At 43.5% G+C, this 18,744-nt stretch overlaps 1 protein-coding gene across 1 annotated transcript; it reads left to right on the forward strand.

Moving 5' to 3' along the window:
* Positions 1 to 1,864: 1,864 nt before the first annotated feature.
* On the forward strand, positions 1,865 to 17,693 carry LOC140660590 (myosin heavy chain, skeletal muscle, adult-like). Its single transcript, XM_072881571.1, has 38 exons — positions 1,865 to 2,071; positions 2,158 to 2,301; positions 2,395 to 2,551; positions 4,128 to 4,155; positions 4,254 to 4,365; positions 4,459 to 4,551; positions 4,682 to 4,745; positions 4,838 to 4,936; positions 5,043 to 5,146; positions 5,228 to 5,366; positions 6,026 to 6,144; positions 6,262 to 6,411; positions 7,229 to 7,399; positions 7,748 to 8,057; positions 8,210 to 8,277; positions 9,057 to 9,144; positions 9,239 to 9,356; positions 9,694 to 9,817; positions 9,904 to 10,040; positions 10,145 to 10,400; positions 11,285 to 11,527; positions 11,758 to 11,934; positions 12,012 to 12,157; positions 12,245 to 12,335; positions 12,424 to 12,813; positions 12,966 to 13,092; positions 13,262 to 13,380; positions 13,849 to 14,045; positions 14,351 to 14,534; positions 14,621 to 14,786; positions 14,959 to 15,083; positions 15,241 to 15,549; positions 15,645 to 15,848; positions 16,118 to 16,243; positions 16,341 to 16,511; positions 16,598 to 16,702; positions 16,840 to 16,935; positions 17,538 to 17,693. The coding sequence occupies exons 1-38, from the start codon at positions 1,865 to 1,867 to the stop codon at positions 17,691 to 17,693; spliced, it is 5,820 nt and encodes a 1,939-aa protein (XP_072737672.1).
* Positions 17,694 to 18,744: the final 1,051 nt, after the last annotated feature.

Genomic DNA, 18,744 nt, shown 5'->3' on the forward strand with positions numbered 1-18,744 from the left:
GATCAGGAGAAGCATGTATTTAGATCTGACACAATTTAAAGCAGCTCAAGTAAGAGTTGTTACATATTTCCTCTGGCTGAACTCTGTAAATCAGGAATTTCATCTTTTTGCTCAACTGAAAACACTTCCTTTTTTACAGACATGGGGATGCTGTGATTTTTAGCTGTTAAAATCAGAAGGCACCTTTTGACCTTTTGTTCTCGTATGTTATATAGTAGATGCCACAACAATTTGCAACTCCTTGTTCATTATTAGGGACATGCAGAATGTCTTTAGATACCTCACCTTTCTGGGAAATTTAATATCTTTTAAATATAATATATTTTAAATATAATATACCTTTATATTTATCTTTATAATATCTTTATATACATCAGCATCTGCATTTGTCTCAAGACCCTGGAAATCACCTCAAGCACTCTGTACATGAGCTGTATTTCAAGAGTTGATATATTGTCCCTGCAGGAATCTGAGCTACAATAGGTTTCTGGTTTTCTATTTTCAAGAAAAACATATTGGTTTTAGTGACAATTAGTTGTAGGTTTTGGTATACTGTAATTTTTCAAGTATTTCTTTATAAACTTATAAACTTCACAGCACCATGTGAAGAAGATAAATGCTACTACCTGCATTGTATAGTTTGAATTGTTGCAGCACTGTGTACTAAACAATCATCTAACTTGGATGGATCAGAAAGTGACCCAGAAATATGTCAGCATAATACATAAGTCCTGCATCCAAGTTCTCTAAGTGCCTTAACTGATCGAGATTCCCTCCTTAATTCTCTTGTCAAATGATTTATAGTAGATATAGCCACATAGTTGGTAAGATATAAAAAATTTCTAATTATATCTAGTCAAATCAAATGACAATTATGTCTTTAGGTAAGTCTGCCAAACAATGCTTTGCCAAAGAAGGTTGGCCAAAAATGCTTTGACCGAAGAAAGAGGAAGAATCCAGAGCATCTGCATACCAGACTCTATAAAATCTCCTTGGGACTATTTTGCCCTGCTCTCACTGAAAGTTTGAAGGTAAGTGTATGGGTTCTGTAGGATTGCAGAGACTAAAAAATTTCTCTTTATCTTGCATGTCTCACTGCATTCTGATTGCTTCTGATAACCAGAAGGGAGGGTTTGCTTCTGATGATAGCTGAAATTTTCAATCTGCTTTCCATGGCATTTTTTTATTTTCAACTTAAAATTTATCTCTGGAATACTATGGAACATAATAAGAAAGTTACCAACTTGTTAATATACTAGTGACTGACTTAGAACCTCTGATGTCATGACAGACAACACCCTAAGTCATTAACTGTTAGTCCAATTACCTAGAAGTAATTTTACTATATTCATTCCCGATTTTTCATATTCATATCCATTGCAGAAAAGATTGGACTGAGCCTGATAAGACATATACAGTGTGAAACTAAGTAAATTCACTTTCCACAGATCATAGGCAATGAAAGGACTTCTTGGAGACTCATCACTGATAATTAAGGGCAACAGAAGAGAGAGATTTGTTTTAGGTTTAGTTCTTCAGTATACCAATAGTAAAATGGTAAAACACCCACCAGTATGATAATATTGCAAAATTATAATCAATATTTAAAATTCTATTCATAGTTAGAAGACTAAAATTATTTAGAATGCTGTCTCATTCTCAAGTGGGGTGAAAGTACTTAAGTGTTCAAATCAAAACTAGCTTTCAAAAGGTGTTATTGAAAATGACATACTAGTTCAAATGCTGGAAAGAGAGAAACTAAGAGATTTCATCACTGGCAGAGAAAACTGTTATCTAACTGAGGGAAAGTGTCTTCTTTCCCCCTCAGATTCTTCTGCTGACGTGTCTTCAGTGAAGTGCAGACATGACTACTCCAGACTCTGAGATGGCCGTCTTTGGGGAGGCGGCTCCTTACCTCCGAAAGTCAGAAAAGGAGAGAATTGAGGCCCAGAACAAGCCTTTTGATGCCAAGACATCAGTTTTTGTGGCCCATCCTAAGGAATCTTTTGTGAAAGGATCAATCCAGAGCAAAGAATCAGGGAAGGTCACTGTGAAGTCTGAAGCAGGAGAGGTGAGGAAAATGCAGGACTTGAGAACATAATTCAATTCCCACTCTGGGCTCTCACCTGACATACATCAGTCTCTCTTCCTTGGCAGACCCTGACTGTGAAGGAAGATCAAGTCTTCCCCATGAACCCTCCCAAGTACGATAAAGTCGAGGATATGGCCATGATGACCCACCTCCACGAACCCGCTGTGCTGTACAACCTCAAAGAGCGTTATGCAGCCTGGATGATCTACGTAAGTACCAGCAGCAGTCTTCCCTTGGGCAGCTAGGAGGAACTGCTCTGCCAGGCTAAGAGGAAGCCAACGTGCTGTCTCCCTTCCTCGCAGACCTACTCGGGTCTCTTCTGCGTCACTGTCAACCCCTACAAGTGGCTGCCGGTGTACAACCCGGAGGTGGTGTTGGCCTATCGAGGCAAGAAGCGCCAGGAGGCCCCTCCACACATCTTCTCCATCTCTGACAATGCCTATCAGTTCATGCTGACTGGTGAGTGCTTGATATCCCTTCAAATGATATTGTAGTGTGCACTTCAGGAAAAATCTTCCTTTTCTCTGCAGATAATCTTTGAACATATGGAGTAATGTTTACATCATATATGTCAGCTGAGTAAACTAGAATGCCCATTTTAAATGAGATAAATAGTACAGAAAGCACACTGGGAATGTTGAAGAGGGAAGTCTAGAAATTAAGTTTTATAATTGCAGAGTGAAAAATCTGATAGCAGAATTAGCAATGCTACAGAAGTGTTGGTGCTCTATCTTAACAAAAAGCGTGGAATCAAACATTACTAACATAATACCCATATCAGAGAGTAAGAAAGAATCCCTATAAATTGAAGTTCCAAATCCAAATAAGTGCACTATCAGAGCTTTTTTACTGCCTTAGAGCTGCAAATGATAAGAGATTGTCAGATGAAGGAGACAGAGCCTAAAAGGCAGGAGATACAATGGAAAAATGGAAGATTGGCAGAATGGGTAGCTAAGAAATGTCTATTACTTCTCAAGAACTAGATCTCAGACTTGCGATGAATAATGCTACAGAAATTTTGGCTCAGTGCTCATTAGGGCAGAAGAACACAAAATAAAGTTTAGGAATTACTTGGAAAAAAAAAAGATAACAAAAAGAGCAATAGTTCCATGTTATCATATTCCATTTAAAAAGTGGAACACTGACGTCTTGAATAATGCAGTCAGTTCTAGTTTTCTCACGTTAAAAAAAGAGACCTGGAAAAGTTCACTGAGGGACAAACCAATATTCATAGGCATGAAATAAATTCAGTATGAACAACAATTAAGTAGGTAAGGACAGTTTGATGATGGAGAAAAGAAAACTGAGGGGATATATGACAGAAATGTATAAAATTAAGAGTTGTATAGAAATCAAGGGTTGTATAGAAAGCAGAATCAGAATTCATTCTTTCCTTCTGTCTAACATTTGAACAGCTAGGAAGCACCAAAACAACTATCAGCTGAAACATTTTTAAAAAAGCAAAGGGAATCACCATTTATACACAACGTACTTAAGTCATGGATATTCTTTATCAAAGAAAATCATATGTCCTAAAGTTCTATTTCAATGACTAAAGTAAGGAAATGAAATCATGCAAAGTCTACCCAAACCATTACATACAGTTACACTATGCCTGGCTCAAAGAATCCTCTGATCTCAGAAGGCTCTTGAGTCCCCAGAAAGTGTCAATTCACTTTACGTTACATGTTTTAGTCACTTTAATCATATTGACATTACAAAATAGTATTTGGCTTTGGTTCTTTCTTATATATAGAAATATTGATCTTGATTTAAAGAGAATTATCTTAAAAAGAAGCTAGTATATTTTATCTCACATCCATATCCAAATAGGACTTTATTTTTTTATTAGGGGAACTTCAAAAAATCCTGAAAGGGATTAAGTACTACATTTCCAGGGCGTTTTAATTGGGAATTGGCTATCTACTGTTCCTGCAGTCTTAAGGAAGTTTCAGCTCACAGTTAGTTTGTCTCATAGATTTTCATTTCTCTGCAACTGAGAAGCACTAAGAAAACTCTTTCTGTCTTTTCACAGATCGTGAGAACCAGTCAATCCTGATCACGTATGTACACTCCCTGCTCGGGTCCCTGCAGGGCTGGCCAGTGCCAGGGGACCTCCTGCCTGACCACACGCTCTCTGCTTCTCTCTTTGGTTTGACAGCGGAGAATCTGGTGCCGGGAAGACTGTGAACACAAAGCGTGTCATCCAGTACTTTGCAACAATTGCAGCGAGTGGGGAGAAGAAGAAGGAGGAGCAGTCTGGCAAAATGCAGGTAAATTAATAGATACTGGCTTGAGTCAATGCTTTCCTCTGTTCCTGACATGATTTTTGGAAAGGATAACCAGCAATAATTATCGTCCTGCAGGGAACGCTTGAGGATCAAATCATCAGCGCCAACCCACTGCTGGAGGCCTTTGGAAACGCCAAGACCGTGAGGAATGACAACTCCTCACGCTTTGTAAGTTGTTGCTTTGGACAAAATCTCTCCCTCTCATTACAAGATAAGTGATGGCCCTAGCACTATTCCACGTAAAGGAGACGTCAAAAGAACCCATCCAGGCTGAAATGCTGCTGCTTCTCCTTAACAGGGCAAATTCATCAGAATCCACTTTGGAGCCACAGGCAAATTGGCTTCTGCTGACATTGAAACTTGTAAGAGGCTCTCCTGGCCTGATCCCATTCTTTCCCAAATTCCCACCTCCATGTGTGTTCCTCTGCCTAACTCTTTCTACGTTCCTTGCTAGATCTGCTGGAGAAGTCCAGAGTCACTTTCCAGCTCAAGGCAGAAAGAAGCTACCACATATTTTATCAGATCACCTCCAACAAGAAGCCAGAGCTAATTGGTAGGAAGGATCATTATGACTTTTTGAGGATGATTGCTGAGCAGCTGTTCCCTCTATTACCTGGTTGGCAAAACTAAGCCTGTGCCTTGCCTCTTCCTGCTTTCAGACATGCTCCTCATTACCACCAACCCTTATGATTTCCACTTTGTGAGTCAAGGTGAGGTGACTGTTCCCAGCATTGATGACCAGGAAGAGCTCATGGCTACAGATGTAAGTGCTATTAAGAAAATATTTTTAATGAGATTGTTAATGTTGTTAGGCAATGTTTTTACTTCATTGTTTTAACTGCAGAGTGCCATTGACATCCTGGGCTTCACTGCTGATGAAAAGACTGCCATCTACAAGCTGACAGGGGCTGTCATGCACTATGGGAACTTGAAGTTCAAGCAGAAACAACGAGAGGAGCAGGCAGAGCCAGATGGCACAGAAGGTCCTTAGCAACTGACTTTTAATAAAGAAAGAAACTCTTTTTAGACAAGACAAAAGCCATAGCTTAATCAAGTGAAAACTAAGTAATGTTTCTCTTAGTGTCCATGAAGTTATGAACCTCATTCTCTGATCCCTGGCCTATCTTACAAAATGGTACTCCTTCAGTTAGCTTTTTGATGGGCTGTTTTTATGCATTTTTCCATTTAATATGCAGAGGTTTTTGACAAGCTTTTTTGAAGACGCAGCTTCCCTAGTTTCATACACAGGCTCTAGAATTAGCTCTGGCATGTATATACTTCTCCTATTGGCATTACAGACCATGGCCTATTTAAATATAAGAGCTTTCTTAGATCTTAAATAAGATACCAAGTTGTAATCTTCATGTATTTTTAAAGTGAAAGTTATTAAAATAATTGTTTCAGTTTATAATTTTAGTTAAAATATTCAAGGAAAGGTTTCTTACTGATAACTACTTTCAAAAAAATACCAATATTGGCTTTCACAGCTTTCCTGTATTTAATATGCTTGCTGTGATCTAGATTAAAAGATTTGCAGTCAAGAATTTTGAACATCGGCATCATTTGTGAGACACACTTCCATTGATCAAATTCCAGTCTTTGTCCAATGGTCAATTTTTTCTTTGTCTCTCTTTTCTTTCAGTTGCTGACAAGGCTGCCTACCTGATGGGTCTGAACTCAGCTGACCTGCTCAAAGCCCTGTGTTATCCTCGAGTCAAAGTTGGGAATGAATTTGTGACCAAAGGTCAAACTGTGGAGCAGGTAGAATAGTTCGTTACTAGGAATACATGATTATACTTCAGAATTTCTCTTCAGACAGTTAAAATTCTTTAAAATTTCTCTGTGCAGTAACTTTTGTGCATTTCCCCTTTGCCTTAGGTGCACAATGCTGTAGGTGCTCTAGCAAAGGCTGTCTATGAGAGGATGTTCTTGTGGATGGTTATTCGCATCAACCAACAGCTGGATACAAAGCAGCCCAGACAGTACTTCATTGGTGTCCTGGACATTGCTGGCTTTGAGATCTTTGATGTAAGGATCAGCGATTTCACAACAGCTTCATGGAAGGGACAATGGGTGTTAAGAAAATTCTAAGACTTCTTTCATGAAGAGTCATATTTTTTGTTTAAATTGCAATGATCAAGAGATCTCACATTAAAGTTATTGGCCTTTTCAACCATTAGATCTTAATAGGAAAGGAACTTATACTAGAGCATGCAAGAATATTAAGCTTAGTCAAAACAAAAGAAAAAAGGAAGAAATCTGTGACAAAGTTATATGGGCCAAAGGTGTGGAAAATATTGAAAAACATTAGAAATGTTCATGCTGTTGGTGGAAATTATTGAAAGAGATTAGGAAATGCTCATGCTGTTGGTGAAAGAACCCCAAAAGCTTCCATACAAGCACATGGAAATATCTAAAGCCACTCTCTTAAGAACAGAAAAATAGTAGCAAATTGAGGCAGTCTTCATGATTGGGGTGTTGGGAGAGGCAGAGTCTAGTAATACATTTGTTCTGATAGGAGAAAGTGTGCTGAAGTTACTTATTAAATTTGCTATAGAATTAAGGGATTCCAAAGGGATAAGGGATAACTATCATAATTATAGTATCCATATTATATGGAATGATAACAAACAAACAAAAAATCTCTCTACATTACAATGAATTAGAAGTCTTTTCTCTCTTCAGAATACAATTACAGTCACAGTGAATGATTTCTGGGAGAATAGATAGGGAAGGGGCCTTATATTTGTCTAAGAGACACATGAAATATCAGAACTACACAGGGCAAAGTCCTGTGGTGATGTCTGAACCCTGAAAACATTGCATCTTTTTTTACATTTGGCAGTTCAATAGCTTTGAACAGCTATGTATCAACTTCACCAATGAGAAACTGCAACAGTTCTTCAACCACCACATGTTCGTGCTGGAGCAGGAGGAGTACAAGAAGGAAGGAATTGAATGGACATTCATTGACTTTGGGATGGACCTGGCTGCTTGCATTGAGCTCATTGAGAAGGTATCCTTCCTGTTCAGGTGCATTAATGTTGGAATTCTCTAGTTATTGAGGGATACATAAAGAATTTGTTTATGTCTGGATTAAAATGATAGATTTCAGTTATTAAAGTACTCCGTATTTCTGTAATTTGTAATTTGCCAGCAATGGTTAAAAGTAGTTCCACAAGTAAAGGTGAAGAACCAAGGATGAAAAACGATGAACCTCAGTTAATTTTCTGTGACATATTGTCCAGAAAAGGACAGAAGCAACCTTATCTTCTGATTTGTTTCACAGCTTTCTGTCCTAACACTAGCCTCTTTCCAACCAAGGAATCTGTTTCTCCCTCTTGTCTGTTGTAATGTCTTCCAGCCCATGGGCATCTTCTCCATCCTGGAAGAGGAGTGCATGTTCCCCAAGGCAACTGACACCTCTTTCAAGAACAAGCTCTATGACCAACATCTGGGCAAGTCCAGTAACTTCCAGAAGCCCAAGCCTGTCAAAGGCAAGGCTGAGGCCCACTTCTCCCTGATACACTATGCGGGTACAGTAGACTACAACATCACTGGCTGGCTTGAGAAGAACAAAGACCCCCTGAATGAAACTGTCATTGGGTTGTACCAGAAATCATCTGTGAAGACACTGGCTTTACTCTTTGCCAACTATGGTGGAGCAGATGCAGGTCAGCTCTGTGAAAACTGTATTTTCAGTGTGGGAAAATGCTGATAGGGAATAAAACAGGAAAACCTAAATGTTTAAAAATTGTTTTCTGTTCTGTAGTTCAGTGTTCAAAATCAATATTTTAATATTGTTTTCCCCTTCTTTCATTTACAGAGGGTGGTGGCAAAAAGGGTGGCAAGAAGAAGGGTTCTTCTTTCCAGACTGTCTCAGCTCTTTTCCGGGTACGTACCAATTTCCTCACTTTGTCTCTTTTTACTTGAAGAAAGGGAATTTAAAATGTGAAAAATAATGTTATAACTCCTGAAGTCCTATAGCAAGAGGATGAAGAAGATTATGTACTATAGGTAATTTTTCTTTCCATTTAAATGATGGACTAGTTTCTTCTCTTTTTCAAGATGGAGTGATATTCTCTCATTAACATATCAAAATGAAAACTCTTTCAAATGGTGAGGATGTTGTCATTCAGATCTCTTTTCATATACCTATAATTTTTAAGCTAAATATGACATTGAAATAGGTCAATTTCTTTCAGCTATTGCACAGACTTCAGAATGTTTTACCAAATAAAGATTTTGGACTTCTGAATATTTGCAATACTGCTACCATGCACGATTCATAAGTAATGGAGCAGTTCTGAAAAACAGAGAGACTGGCTTTAAGATTATCACATATAAAAGCCTAAGCAGTATATTGATTCAGGAGGGGAAGCTTAGGGACTTGTTCCTGACTTTCAAAGCCATGAGTCTCAGGATATCAAATGAATTATATCCCAGTTTTTGAAAATAATAAATTATGATGACACAGTAACCTAATTATATTTCCTTTTAATAGTAATGTTCAACAACAAAAGATGGATGAAGGCATAAGCTTCTGTACACTGATATGGAAGTTTTGCAATCTAGTTTAAATCTGACAGATCTTTCCATGGATGAAATACATGGAGCTTCAGGGATACAGATCTTTCATTTGTTGACCTAAATGTCACCTTGTAATCTCACAGGAGAATTTAAACAAGCTGATGACAAATCTACGCAGCACTCACCCCCATTTTGTACGATGCATCATCCCAAATGAAACAAAAACACCTGGTAAGGGGGTCCAATAGGAGGAAAACTTGAGCAGCAGAAGCTCTTCTCCTGAATGTTAAACAGCAGGGTAGTTACTAATGGTGGTATTTGTTAGGTGCCATGGAGCATGAGCTGGTGCTGCATCAGCTGCGCTGCAATGGTGTGCTGGAAGGGATCAGAATTTGCAGGAAAGGATTCCCCAGCAGAGTCCTGTATGCTGACTTCAAACAAAGGTGAGAGTGCTCCACCTTTCTGCCCATTCAAACCAAGCTGAAGAGCCTGATTACCTTAAGAAACTTGAAACATTATACTTTAAAAAGGACCTAAGTAGTAACAGAGATGTGTTTTATTGTGAGTTTATGATTAATTTTATATTGACGGTCAGGATTCCCTTGGACTCTGAGTTAACAGTATGAAATCTTCACTTACACTGTCTTCAAAGAATGGACTGTCTCTAATACATGACATTACGCAGTCAGACAGTCAGCTGTTGCTGAGAAGGCTGTGGGGTTCAGTCACAGTGGTGGTTTCAGTAATGAGGATTTCTTCATGTTCTGCTTTCTCCTACAGATACAGAGTGCTTAATGCAAGTGCTATTCCAGAAGGTCAGTTCATAGATAGCAAGAAGGCTTCAGAGAAGCTTCTTGGGTCTATTGATGTGGACCACACCCAGTACAGATTTGGTCACACCAAGGTAGAAACAAGTCCTGCATTCAAATACTACGTGCCTCTGTTACACACTACCTGAGACTGATGTGCGACAATATTCCATTTCTTAAGGTGTTCTTCAAAGCTGGACTGATTGGTCTTCTGGAGGAGATGAGAGATGAGAAACTAGCAGCCATTATGACCATGACACAAGCCAGGTGCAGGGGCTTCCTGATGAGAGTGGAGTATCGGAGAATGGTGGAGAGGAGGTAGACATTTCTCACCCACGTATCATGTTCTCATGGTACTTGGCTAATTGAGTCTAAATTTGCTACCCACAGAGTATGCAATAGCCATGTGAATTTTATTTCAGGGATGCCATTTTCTGTATCCAGTACAATGTTCGTGCATTCATGAATGTCAAGCACTGGCCCTGGATGAAGCTGTTCTTCAAGATCAAGCCCTTGCTGAAGAGTGCAGAATCTGAGAAGGAGATGGCCAACATGAAACAAGAGTTTGAGAAAACCAAGGAGGAGCTTGCAAAGTCTGAGGCAAAGAGGAAAGAGCTGGAGGAGAAAATGGTGACCTTACTGCAGGAGAAAAATGACCTGCAGCTCCAAGTACAGGCGGTGAGTATCACCGTTCATTTGCCCCTGGGAAAAGAACGATATACAGTCAGAATGCTTCTTACCCTAAGCAGAGACTTGCAGAAAGCTGACTAACATGCAGTAGGAAACAGCGTAAATCACACACTCTAATGTTGAGTAAACAGGCACTGGCAGGGGCATGGTGAGTCTCATGGCAGCCCCACATGAGACTCGGCATTCCTGCTCTCTGAGGAAGGAGCCATGTAACACTAGCCAACATGTAATCCACAGCAGAGAGCTCTGAACTGGAAGGGAAGTATCTCCATCTGCTCAACTTTCAAAGCCATGTATCTGTCTAACAAAGGAAAGGCAAACCTGAGAAGGACCCACTTTTCCTGCTTACAGCTACACTAGAAGGCCTTGATTACTTTCAGAAACCTGGATACTTCCCATTCAAACTCAGTTAGGAAAAGGCAGGCTCTTCACACCAACCCAAACACCACCTGCTCCACTAAATTCTTCTCACAAAGCCTTTACTCCCCAAATATTATGATGTTCATGATGAGTCAGTTAAAGAGAAGAAGCTATTGAATACTGTTTCTGTCAGGAAAAAAGACTCCAAGCCCTTGCTCCTGCTGAAACTAGCAATTGAAGTGACCACTGTTCTGTCATGCTTGTGGGTGCCTGAGGTAGTCTCACAGCGACGCTCTCTGTGAGGCACTTTTAAGAGACACAAAAAATTGGGAATCAATGTTGATTTGAGATTACAAGGTTTCCCAGTAGACACCAGGCCAGATCTTCCAGTTGCTGGAGTGGAAGGCCAGGTTCAGCCCCCATTTTAACACATGCCTACTCAGTGATACAAAAGACAGAGCGGAGAAACTTCAATCCATTACAACCCACAAAAATCTGTGTCTCCCCACCAGGAAGCAGATAGCTTGGCTGATGCTGAGGAAAGATGTGACCAGCTCATCAAAACCAAAATCCAGCTGGAAGCCAAAATTAAGGAGGTGACTGAAAGGGCTGAGGATGAGGAGGAAATTAATGCCGAGCTGACAGCCAAGAAGAGAAAACTGGAGGATGAATGTTCAGAGCTGAAGAAAGATATTGATGACCTCGAGTTAACGCTGGCCAAAGTGGAGAAGGAAAAGCATGCCACAGAAAACAAGGTACCCACAAAAGGAGTCACATAAAGGGTGAAGGGACAGATACCTCGCACATCAGCCTGGTATCCTCAGAACCAAGCTAGGTCTGGAACATACCAGGAGCATCACAGTGGGGCAGCTAGGCAGCCCAAGTAAAAAACAAGCTCCTGGCTAAGCACTGCAAAGTGAAAAGGTCACTGCACTAGCAGTCAAGTCTTCTACACAGACTTTTGGCACTTTCTTACAATCAACAGGTGAAAAACCTCACAGAGGAGATGGCAGCCCTGGACGAGACCATTGCCAAGCTGACAAAAGAGAAGAAAGCCCTCCAAGAGGCCCATCAGCAGACACTGGATGACCTGCAGGCAGAAGAGGACAAAGTCAATACTCTGACCAAAGCTAAAACCAAGCTGGAGCAGCAAGTGGATGATGTAAGAAAGAGAAAGAGAAAGGACAGGGATGGAGTTAAAGCTGGCTGGCAGAGCACTGATGGTCTTGTTCTTTATAGCTGGAAGGGTCCCTGGAGCAAGAGAAGAAGCTGCGCATGGACCTTGAGAGGGCTAAGCGGAAACTCGAAGGAGACCTGAAGCTGGCCCATGACAGCATAATGGATTTGGAAAACGATAAGCAGCAGCTGGATGAGAAACTGAAGAAGTAAGTGTGGCTGTGGGGCACCTGAGTGCTGGGCTGGTGTACTTGTCTTTTTTCTTTGCGCTCTAACACGGTTTGCTTTGTGCAAAGGAAAGACTTTGAAATCAGCCAGATCCAGAGCAAAATCGAGGATGAGCAAGCCCTGGGCATCCAATTACAGAAGAAGATCAAGGAGCTGCAGGCAAGTCTCTCTTCCTTCTCTTCTGCCCTTCAGAAAGACATGAGGTAGGAGGAGGGCATGGGTGTGAAGGGTCCCTAATGTTCCACAGGCTCGTATCGAGGAACTGGAGGAGGAAATTGAGGCAGAGCGAACCTCTCGGGCAAAAGCAGAGAAGCATCGGGCTGACCTCTCGAGGGAGCTAGAGGAGATCAGCGAGCGCCTGGAAGAAGCAGGAGGGGCTACCGCAGCTCAGATTGAGATGAACAAGAAGCGTGAGGCAGAATTCCAGAAGATGCGTCGTGACCTCGAAGAGGCCACACTGCAGCACGAAGCCACGGCTGCCGCCCTGCGGAAGAAGCACGCAGACAGCACAGCTGAGCTTGGGGAGCAGATCGACAACCTGCAACGAGTGAAGCAGAAGCTGGAGAAGGAGAAGAGTGAGCTGAAGATGGAGATTGACGACTTGGCCAGTAACATGGAGTCTGTCTCCAAGGCCAAGGTATGGAATTGCCGTAGAACATGCTCACAGGGCCAAGGTATGGCACATAGGCTACATCTACCAGCCACCTTCTCATAAAAAAAATCCCTGCTGTGAGGATAAGGCAGAGTCCAGGTGTTCATTTCCTTTCCTTCCTTGTGTTTGTTATCTAGGCAAATCTGGAGAAGATGTGCCGCACTCTGGAAGACCAGCTGAGTGAGATTAAAACTAAGGAGGAGCAGAATCAGCGCATGATCAATGACCTCAATACTCAAAGAGCTCGTCTGCAGACAGAATCAGGTGAGACATCCTCATTCGTGAGGTGCAATTGGAGGACCTGCACGCCATGAGCATACCACAGGGCGTAATATGATAACTGGTATGACCTCTCCTGATGACGTGGGTTTACAGGCAGAAACCGTCATATCATTAAGAGCCTAGTGACTTCTTTGCATTTCACTCCTTCCAGGTGAATATTCACGCCAGGTGGAGGAAAAAGATGCTCTGATTTCTCAGCTGTCTAGGGGCAAGCAAGGATTTACCCAACAGATTGAGGAACTCAAGAGACACCTAGAGGAAGAAATAAAGGTCTGGAAGTACCCTACTGTCCACAACCTACATCACCCCTAAAAGCATCCGGAGAATCCTGTCTGATCCAAGATTGGTTCAGTATTCTTTCCCCAAACACATGTGGTACTGGAGGGAATACCAGTAATGCACATACCCCCACTCATAAGCTAGAGAGGGAAGGAAGCATAATGATTTTGAGGCTGGAGGAAGTAATGCACAAGGCTTTCCTGAGATTCTGACGATACTCTCTAAGACAGGATCCAGACACATATGTCGCAACATTTACAGAAACAGCAGATTACTGTCCCCAGAGCACCTGCCAGTAACACATCCTGACCCTCCAGAACACATTGATGAAGGCTTCATCAGCTCCAGGCTTTGCATTTGCCTAATTAGAGTTTCATTCTAATTTCACTGTCAGTTTCACTGTCAAGAGGCATCTCAAGGCAAGTATTCAGGTTATTACCAATCCCAGTGTCCCCACAGGCCAAGAACGCCCTGGCCCACGCCTTGCAGTCTGCTCGCCATGACTGTGACTTGCTCCGGGAACAATATGACGAGGAGCAGGAAGCCAAGGGGGAGCTGCAGCGTGCCCTGTCCAAGGCCAACAGCGAAGTGGCCCAGTGGAGAACCAAATACGAGACGGACGCTATTCAGCGCACGGAGGAGTTGGAGGAGGCCAAGTACGTGGGAAGTGGGGTGTCGAATAGCTGGAGAAGACTGAGACTATCAAGGGAAACTGGAAATTGGAGTCTCTGAACGTGGGTTAGGAGAGGGGTGGGATGAAGGCGGGCATATACTGTCTTTGTGTAGAGGGGAGAGAGGGAGAGAGAGGAAAAGTGTGCTGTGGAAAAAGTGTAGATTGGAAGGACAAACGTAGCCTTTAGGGCTAGAAATCCTCAGACAGGCCGAATACTCAGTAGGCGCTAGAATACAGAAGTGATAGACCCTTTAGATCTAACCTGGAGTTGTGCTTATCTCCTCCCAGGAAGAAGCTGGCCCAGCGCCTGCAGGAGGCAGAGGAACATGTCGAAGCTGTTAATGCCAAATGTGCTTCCCTGGAAAAGACAAAGCAGAGGCTGCAGAATGAAGTGGAGGACCTGATGATTGAAGTAGAGCGATCAAATGCTGCCTGCGCAGCTCTGGATAAGAAGCAGAAGAACTTTGACAAGGTCTTTTGGGCTCCAGAGCTGGGGCTCCTGGGCAGAGCATCCCCTCGTGATTGCTACATCCGTACTCACGCCCCATTTCTCTGCAGATCCTGGCAGAATGGAAGCAGAAGTATGAGGAAACACAGGCTGAGCTGGAAGCCTCCCAGAAGGAGTCTCGCTCTCTCAGCACGGAGCTGTTTAAGATGAAGAATGCCTATGAGGAGTCCTTGGACCACCTGGAAACGCTGAAGCGTGAGAACAAGAACTTGCAGGGTAGGTCCCTGGCCCTCTGCTCCTGGCAGGGCTTTCTTGCTATCCCCCACTATGCACCGCTCCACATGAGTCTGTGCCTGCAGGTCGGCAAAGGTGCCTTTTACCTTGTTGTGGCAGGGCCCTTCCCATTCTGCTCTGTGCCTGACCACGCCATTGGTCTTTGTTCCCACAGAGGAGATTTCCGACCTCACAGAGCAGATTGCCGAGGGAGGAAAGGCGATTCATGAGCTGGAGAAAATCAAGAAGCAGATTGAGCAGGAGAAATATGAAATCCAAGCCTCCCTGGAGGAAGCTGAGGTACACATGGTGCTAATAAATGGTGTCCAGACTGAAAATATGGGAATTATCTGCAGAGACGGCAGGAAAGCAAGCCTAGATTTTGTGAAGTACTGCATAAGAGATTACTTAGGAAGCAAGCAGTAGTTTAAGTCACTGTTCCTGCTGACTTGTCCAGGCCTCCTTAGAACATGAAGAGGGGAAGATCCTGCGCCTCCAGCTTGAGCTCAACCAGGTGAAGTCTGAGATTGACAGGAAGATAGCAGAGAAAGATGAGGAGATCGACCAGATGAAGAGAAACCACCTCAGAATTGTGGAGTCCATGCAGAGCAGCCTGGATGCTGAGATCAGGAGCAGGAATGAAGCCCTGCGGCTGAAGAAGAAGATGGAGGGAGACCTGAATGAAATGGAGATCCAGCTGAGCCATGCCAACCGTGTGGCTGCAGAGGCACAAAAGAACCTGAGAAACACACAGGCAGTGCTCAAGGTCCGTTTAGCAAAGCTACAGAAAGAGAAATGACATCCCTGACTTTTTTGGCACTCAAAATTGTCGCCTTGCAATTTCTCTTGTCTCTTTTACAGGATACCCAGATACACTTGGACGATGCTCTCAGGACACAGGAGGACCTGAAGGAGCAGGTGGCCATGGTGGAGCGCAGAGCAAACCTGCTGCAGGCTGAAGTTGAGGAGCTACGGGCAGCCCTGGAGCAGACGGAGCGGTCAAGGAAAGTGGCTGAGCAGGAGCTTCTGGATGCCACTGAACGTGTGCAGCTCCTCCATACCCAGGTCAGGCACTCTGCTGGAAATTAATCCCATCAGCAAGGGATAACACAGAATGAGATTGCTATGCATCTTGTAAGTGATTACTGTGTAAACACGTGGACAGCCACGCTGTGATATGGCCAATCTAGCCAGCCACCCGTGTCTGGGTTGCTGCTATGGCTCTAAAGAGGACTCTTGCGTTAAAGACTTTCACAAACAGTACTCACACTTTCAACTCTTGATGTGGAGGCACTAGGTCTAAAAGTACAAATCATGTCTTTCCTGTTGCCCAGAACACCAGCCTGATCAACACCAAGAAGAAGCTGGAAACAGACATCATACAAATTCAGGGTGAAATGGAGGAGACGATCCAGGAAGCTCGCAATGCTGAAGAGAAGGCCAAGAAGGCCATCACAGATGTGAGTCGGGGGCTCCTTTCACTGCTCAGGGTGGATGTATTCTCCCCCCAAAACTGTCTCCAGCCCCAAAATGGCTTTGACCCTTTGCTCTCCTCAGGCAGCCATGATGGCAGAAGAGCTGAAGAAGGAGCAGGACACCAGCGCCCACCTGGAGAGGATGAAGAAGAACCTGGACCAGACGGTGAAGGACCTGCAGCACCGTCTGGATGAAGCCGAGCAGTTGGCACTGAAGGGAGGCAAGAAGCAAATCCAGAAGCTGGAGGCCAGAGTACGTAGGGCTGGTATTTGTGCATGAGTGAGCACATCCCTTGGAGAGATAGCAGGGAAGCTCCAAAGATGGGCTTCGCATTGCAGGTGCGGGAGCTGGAAGGGGAGGTTGATGCTGAGCAGAAGCGCAGCGCTGAAGCCGTGAAGGGTGTGCGCAAGTACGAGAGGAGGGTGAAGGAGCTGACCTACCAGGTAAAGCCTCCTTGGGCTGACAGAGTTTTCTCACAGCAAGTCAGATTTTGCACACACCACCCCCAAGGGGAATTTGTTAACCTCACGTGGTGGGAAACCAATAATTCACCCTCTTTCCTGTTTGCCAACTGTTTTAGTCTGAGGAAGACCGGAAGAATATTCTCAGGCTGCAGGATCTGGTGGACAAGCTGCAAATGAAGGTGAAATCCTACAAGAGACAAGCTGAGGAGGCTGTAAGTAGTGCTTGGAGAATGGGCAAGAGCTACCTTCCATCGGGGCAGCATGCTCATTGAGATGAGTATGAATACCAGGAAAGGAGCATGAAAGAAACTCCCAAGACACAACAGTCTTGGCCATGCCATGTTGTTATCGTGTCATGAGGCCTTGCTGAGTTTAGGGCACCCTGCAGTCAGGGATGAACTGAGGGAAGTTCTGCAGCCTGTTTTATACAGGAGGTCAGACTCAACAAACCCAGGGGGCCACACCCACTGACTGAGAACTTCCTGAATCTCTGCTGCTGATCGACAGCAGAAGGCTTCAGGGTCTTTCTCAACCTACTAAATCACACTGATAGTTGGGCAGCAAGTAATGGGAGAATAAGTGCACACATAGCTCCTCAAGAGTGACACAGTACTGGTGAAGCTTGTCACAGTGGGGTCCTGAATAAGGGAGGATGAGGAGGTCTGTGTGAGGCTTATGTGTAAGCAGTGGTGGGTGAGGGATGGAAGTTTGTGCCTTTCCCCAGGGAAGAGCCGCAACCCCGCAAGGCCGAGGCGCAGGAGGCGTGGAACCCCTGCCCTGGGCTCCTCACCACCGCCTCCCTCTCCCCACACAGGAGGAGCTGTCCAATGTCAACCTCTCCAAGTTCCGCAAGATCCAGCACGAGCTGGAGGAAGCCGAGGAGCGGGCTGACATTGCAGAGTCACAGGTCAACAAGCTCCGAGCAAAGAGCCGGGAGTTTCATGGCAAGAAGATAGAAGAGGAAGAGTGAGGCTGTCACGAAGCAGCAAAGTGACCTGAGGGATGCACAAAATGTGAACCTCTTGGTCATTTTCTTCTGCAATGAGTCTTTGTAACCATGTCAATGTCTAGAGAATAAAGACCGTAGATTCCTTTGCATACGCACCATGAGCACCAGTTTTCATTTGTTTCTCTTTTTACTGGTGAGGTCTATATCATCATCAGCTTTTGGGCACAGCTTTGGATTATAACTTTTGTGTACCTATGTCACGGTACAGCTTTTTGTCACCTAGTTCCTAACTACTTAACCCTCCTATAGTACTTTAGTGAGTGATAAAAAGGAAGCTTCTCACTCAGATAAATAACTCTCAAAGACACAGAATGAAGGAGAAAAGTTATTTGTGCTGGCGCCTGTGGTGTTCAAGCTATTGATAAAGGAAGCTGAAGAGGTATTGAACAGGAATGAACATAAAGTTTCCCAATGAAATTACACTATTCCAGGCAGTAAGGACAATGACCGATGCCTAAGAAATGCAGAAAGCTTTCATGACGCTGAGCAAACAGTGCCATTAAATAGCATACAAAATTCAGTACAGTTAAAACCACAAAACTATACACATGGGGAGACATAATGCAGTGTCACATATAAAAAGGTGGACTCTGAGCTGACAGTTACGCGTCAGGAGCAAGGTCTTCCACATGTGCTGCATAACTATGTGAAAATATCCACTCATTTCTCAGCAGTGGTAGCGAAAGAGAAAATAAAGAGACAAACTGAATTTGCAAGGAATTATGATTCCAAAGGCAATGGAGTTGATCAGAGGCATGGAGGGGCTTCCATAGGAGGACCAATTAAACAAACCCAGACACTTAAGATAGGAAAGGGGAGAGCTGAGAGGACATAAAGACAGAACTATAAAATCAGCACAGTGTGGAGAAGCTTGGCAGGGATCAATGTTCTAACTGGCTCTGGCACTAAAAGAAACAGGAGAGTGCAGAGGGCAGAAGGTGGGGGACTGTGTGTGTGTGTGTGAGTGTGTGTGTAAATCAAATGAAACTACCTGGAGGCAAGGTATTCAAAA

Source organism: Ciconia boyciana, chromosome 16, assembly GCF_034638445.1.
Source record: "Ciconia boyciana chromosome 16, ASM3463844v1, whole genome shotgun sequence".
NCBI lineage: Eukaryota > Metazoa > Chordata > Aves > Ciconiiformes > Ciconiidae > Ciconia > Ciconia boyciana.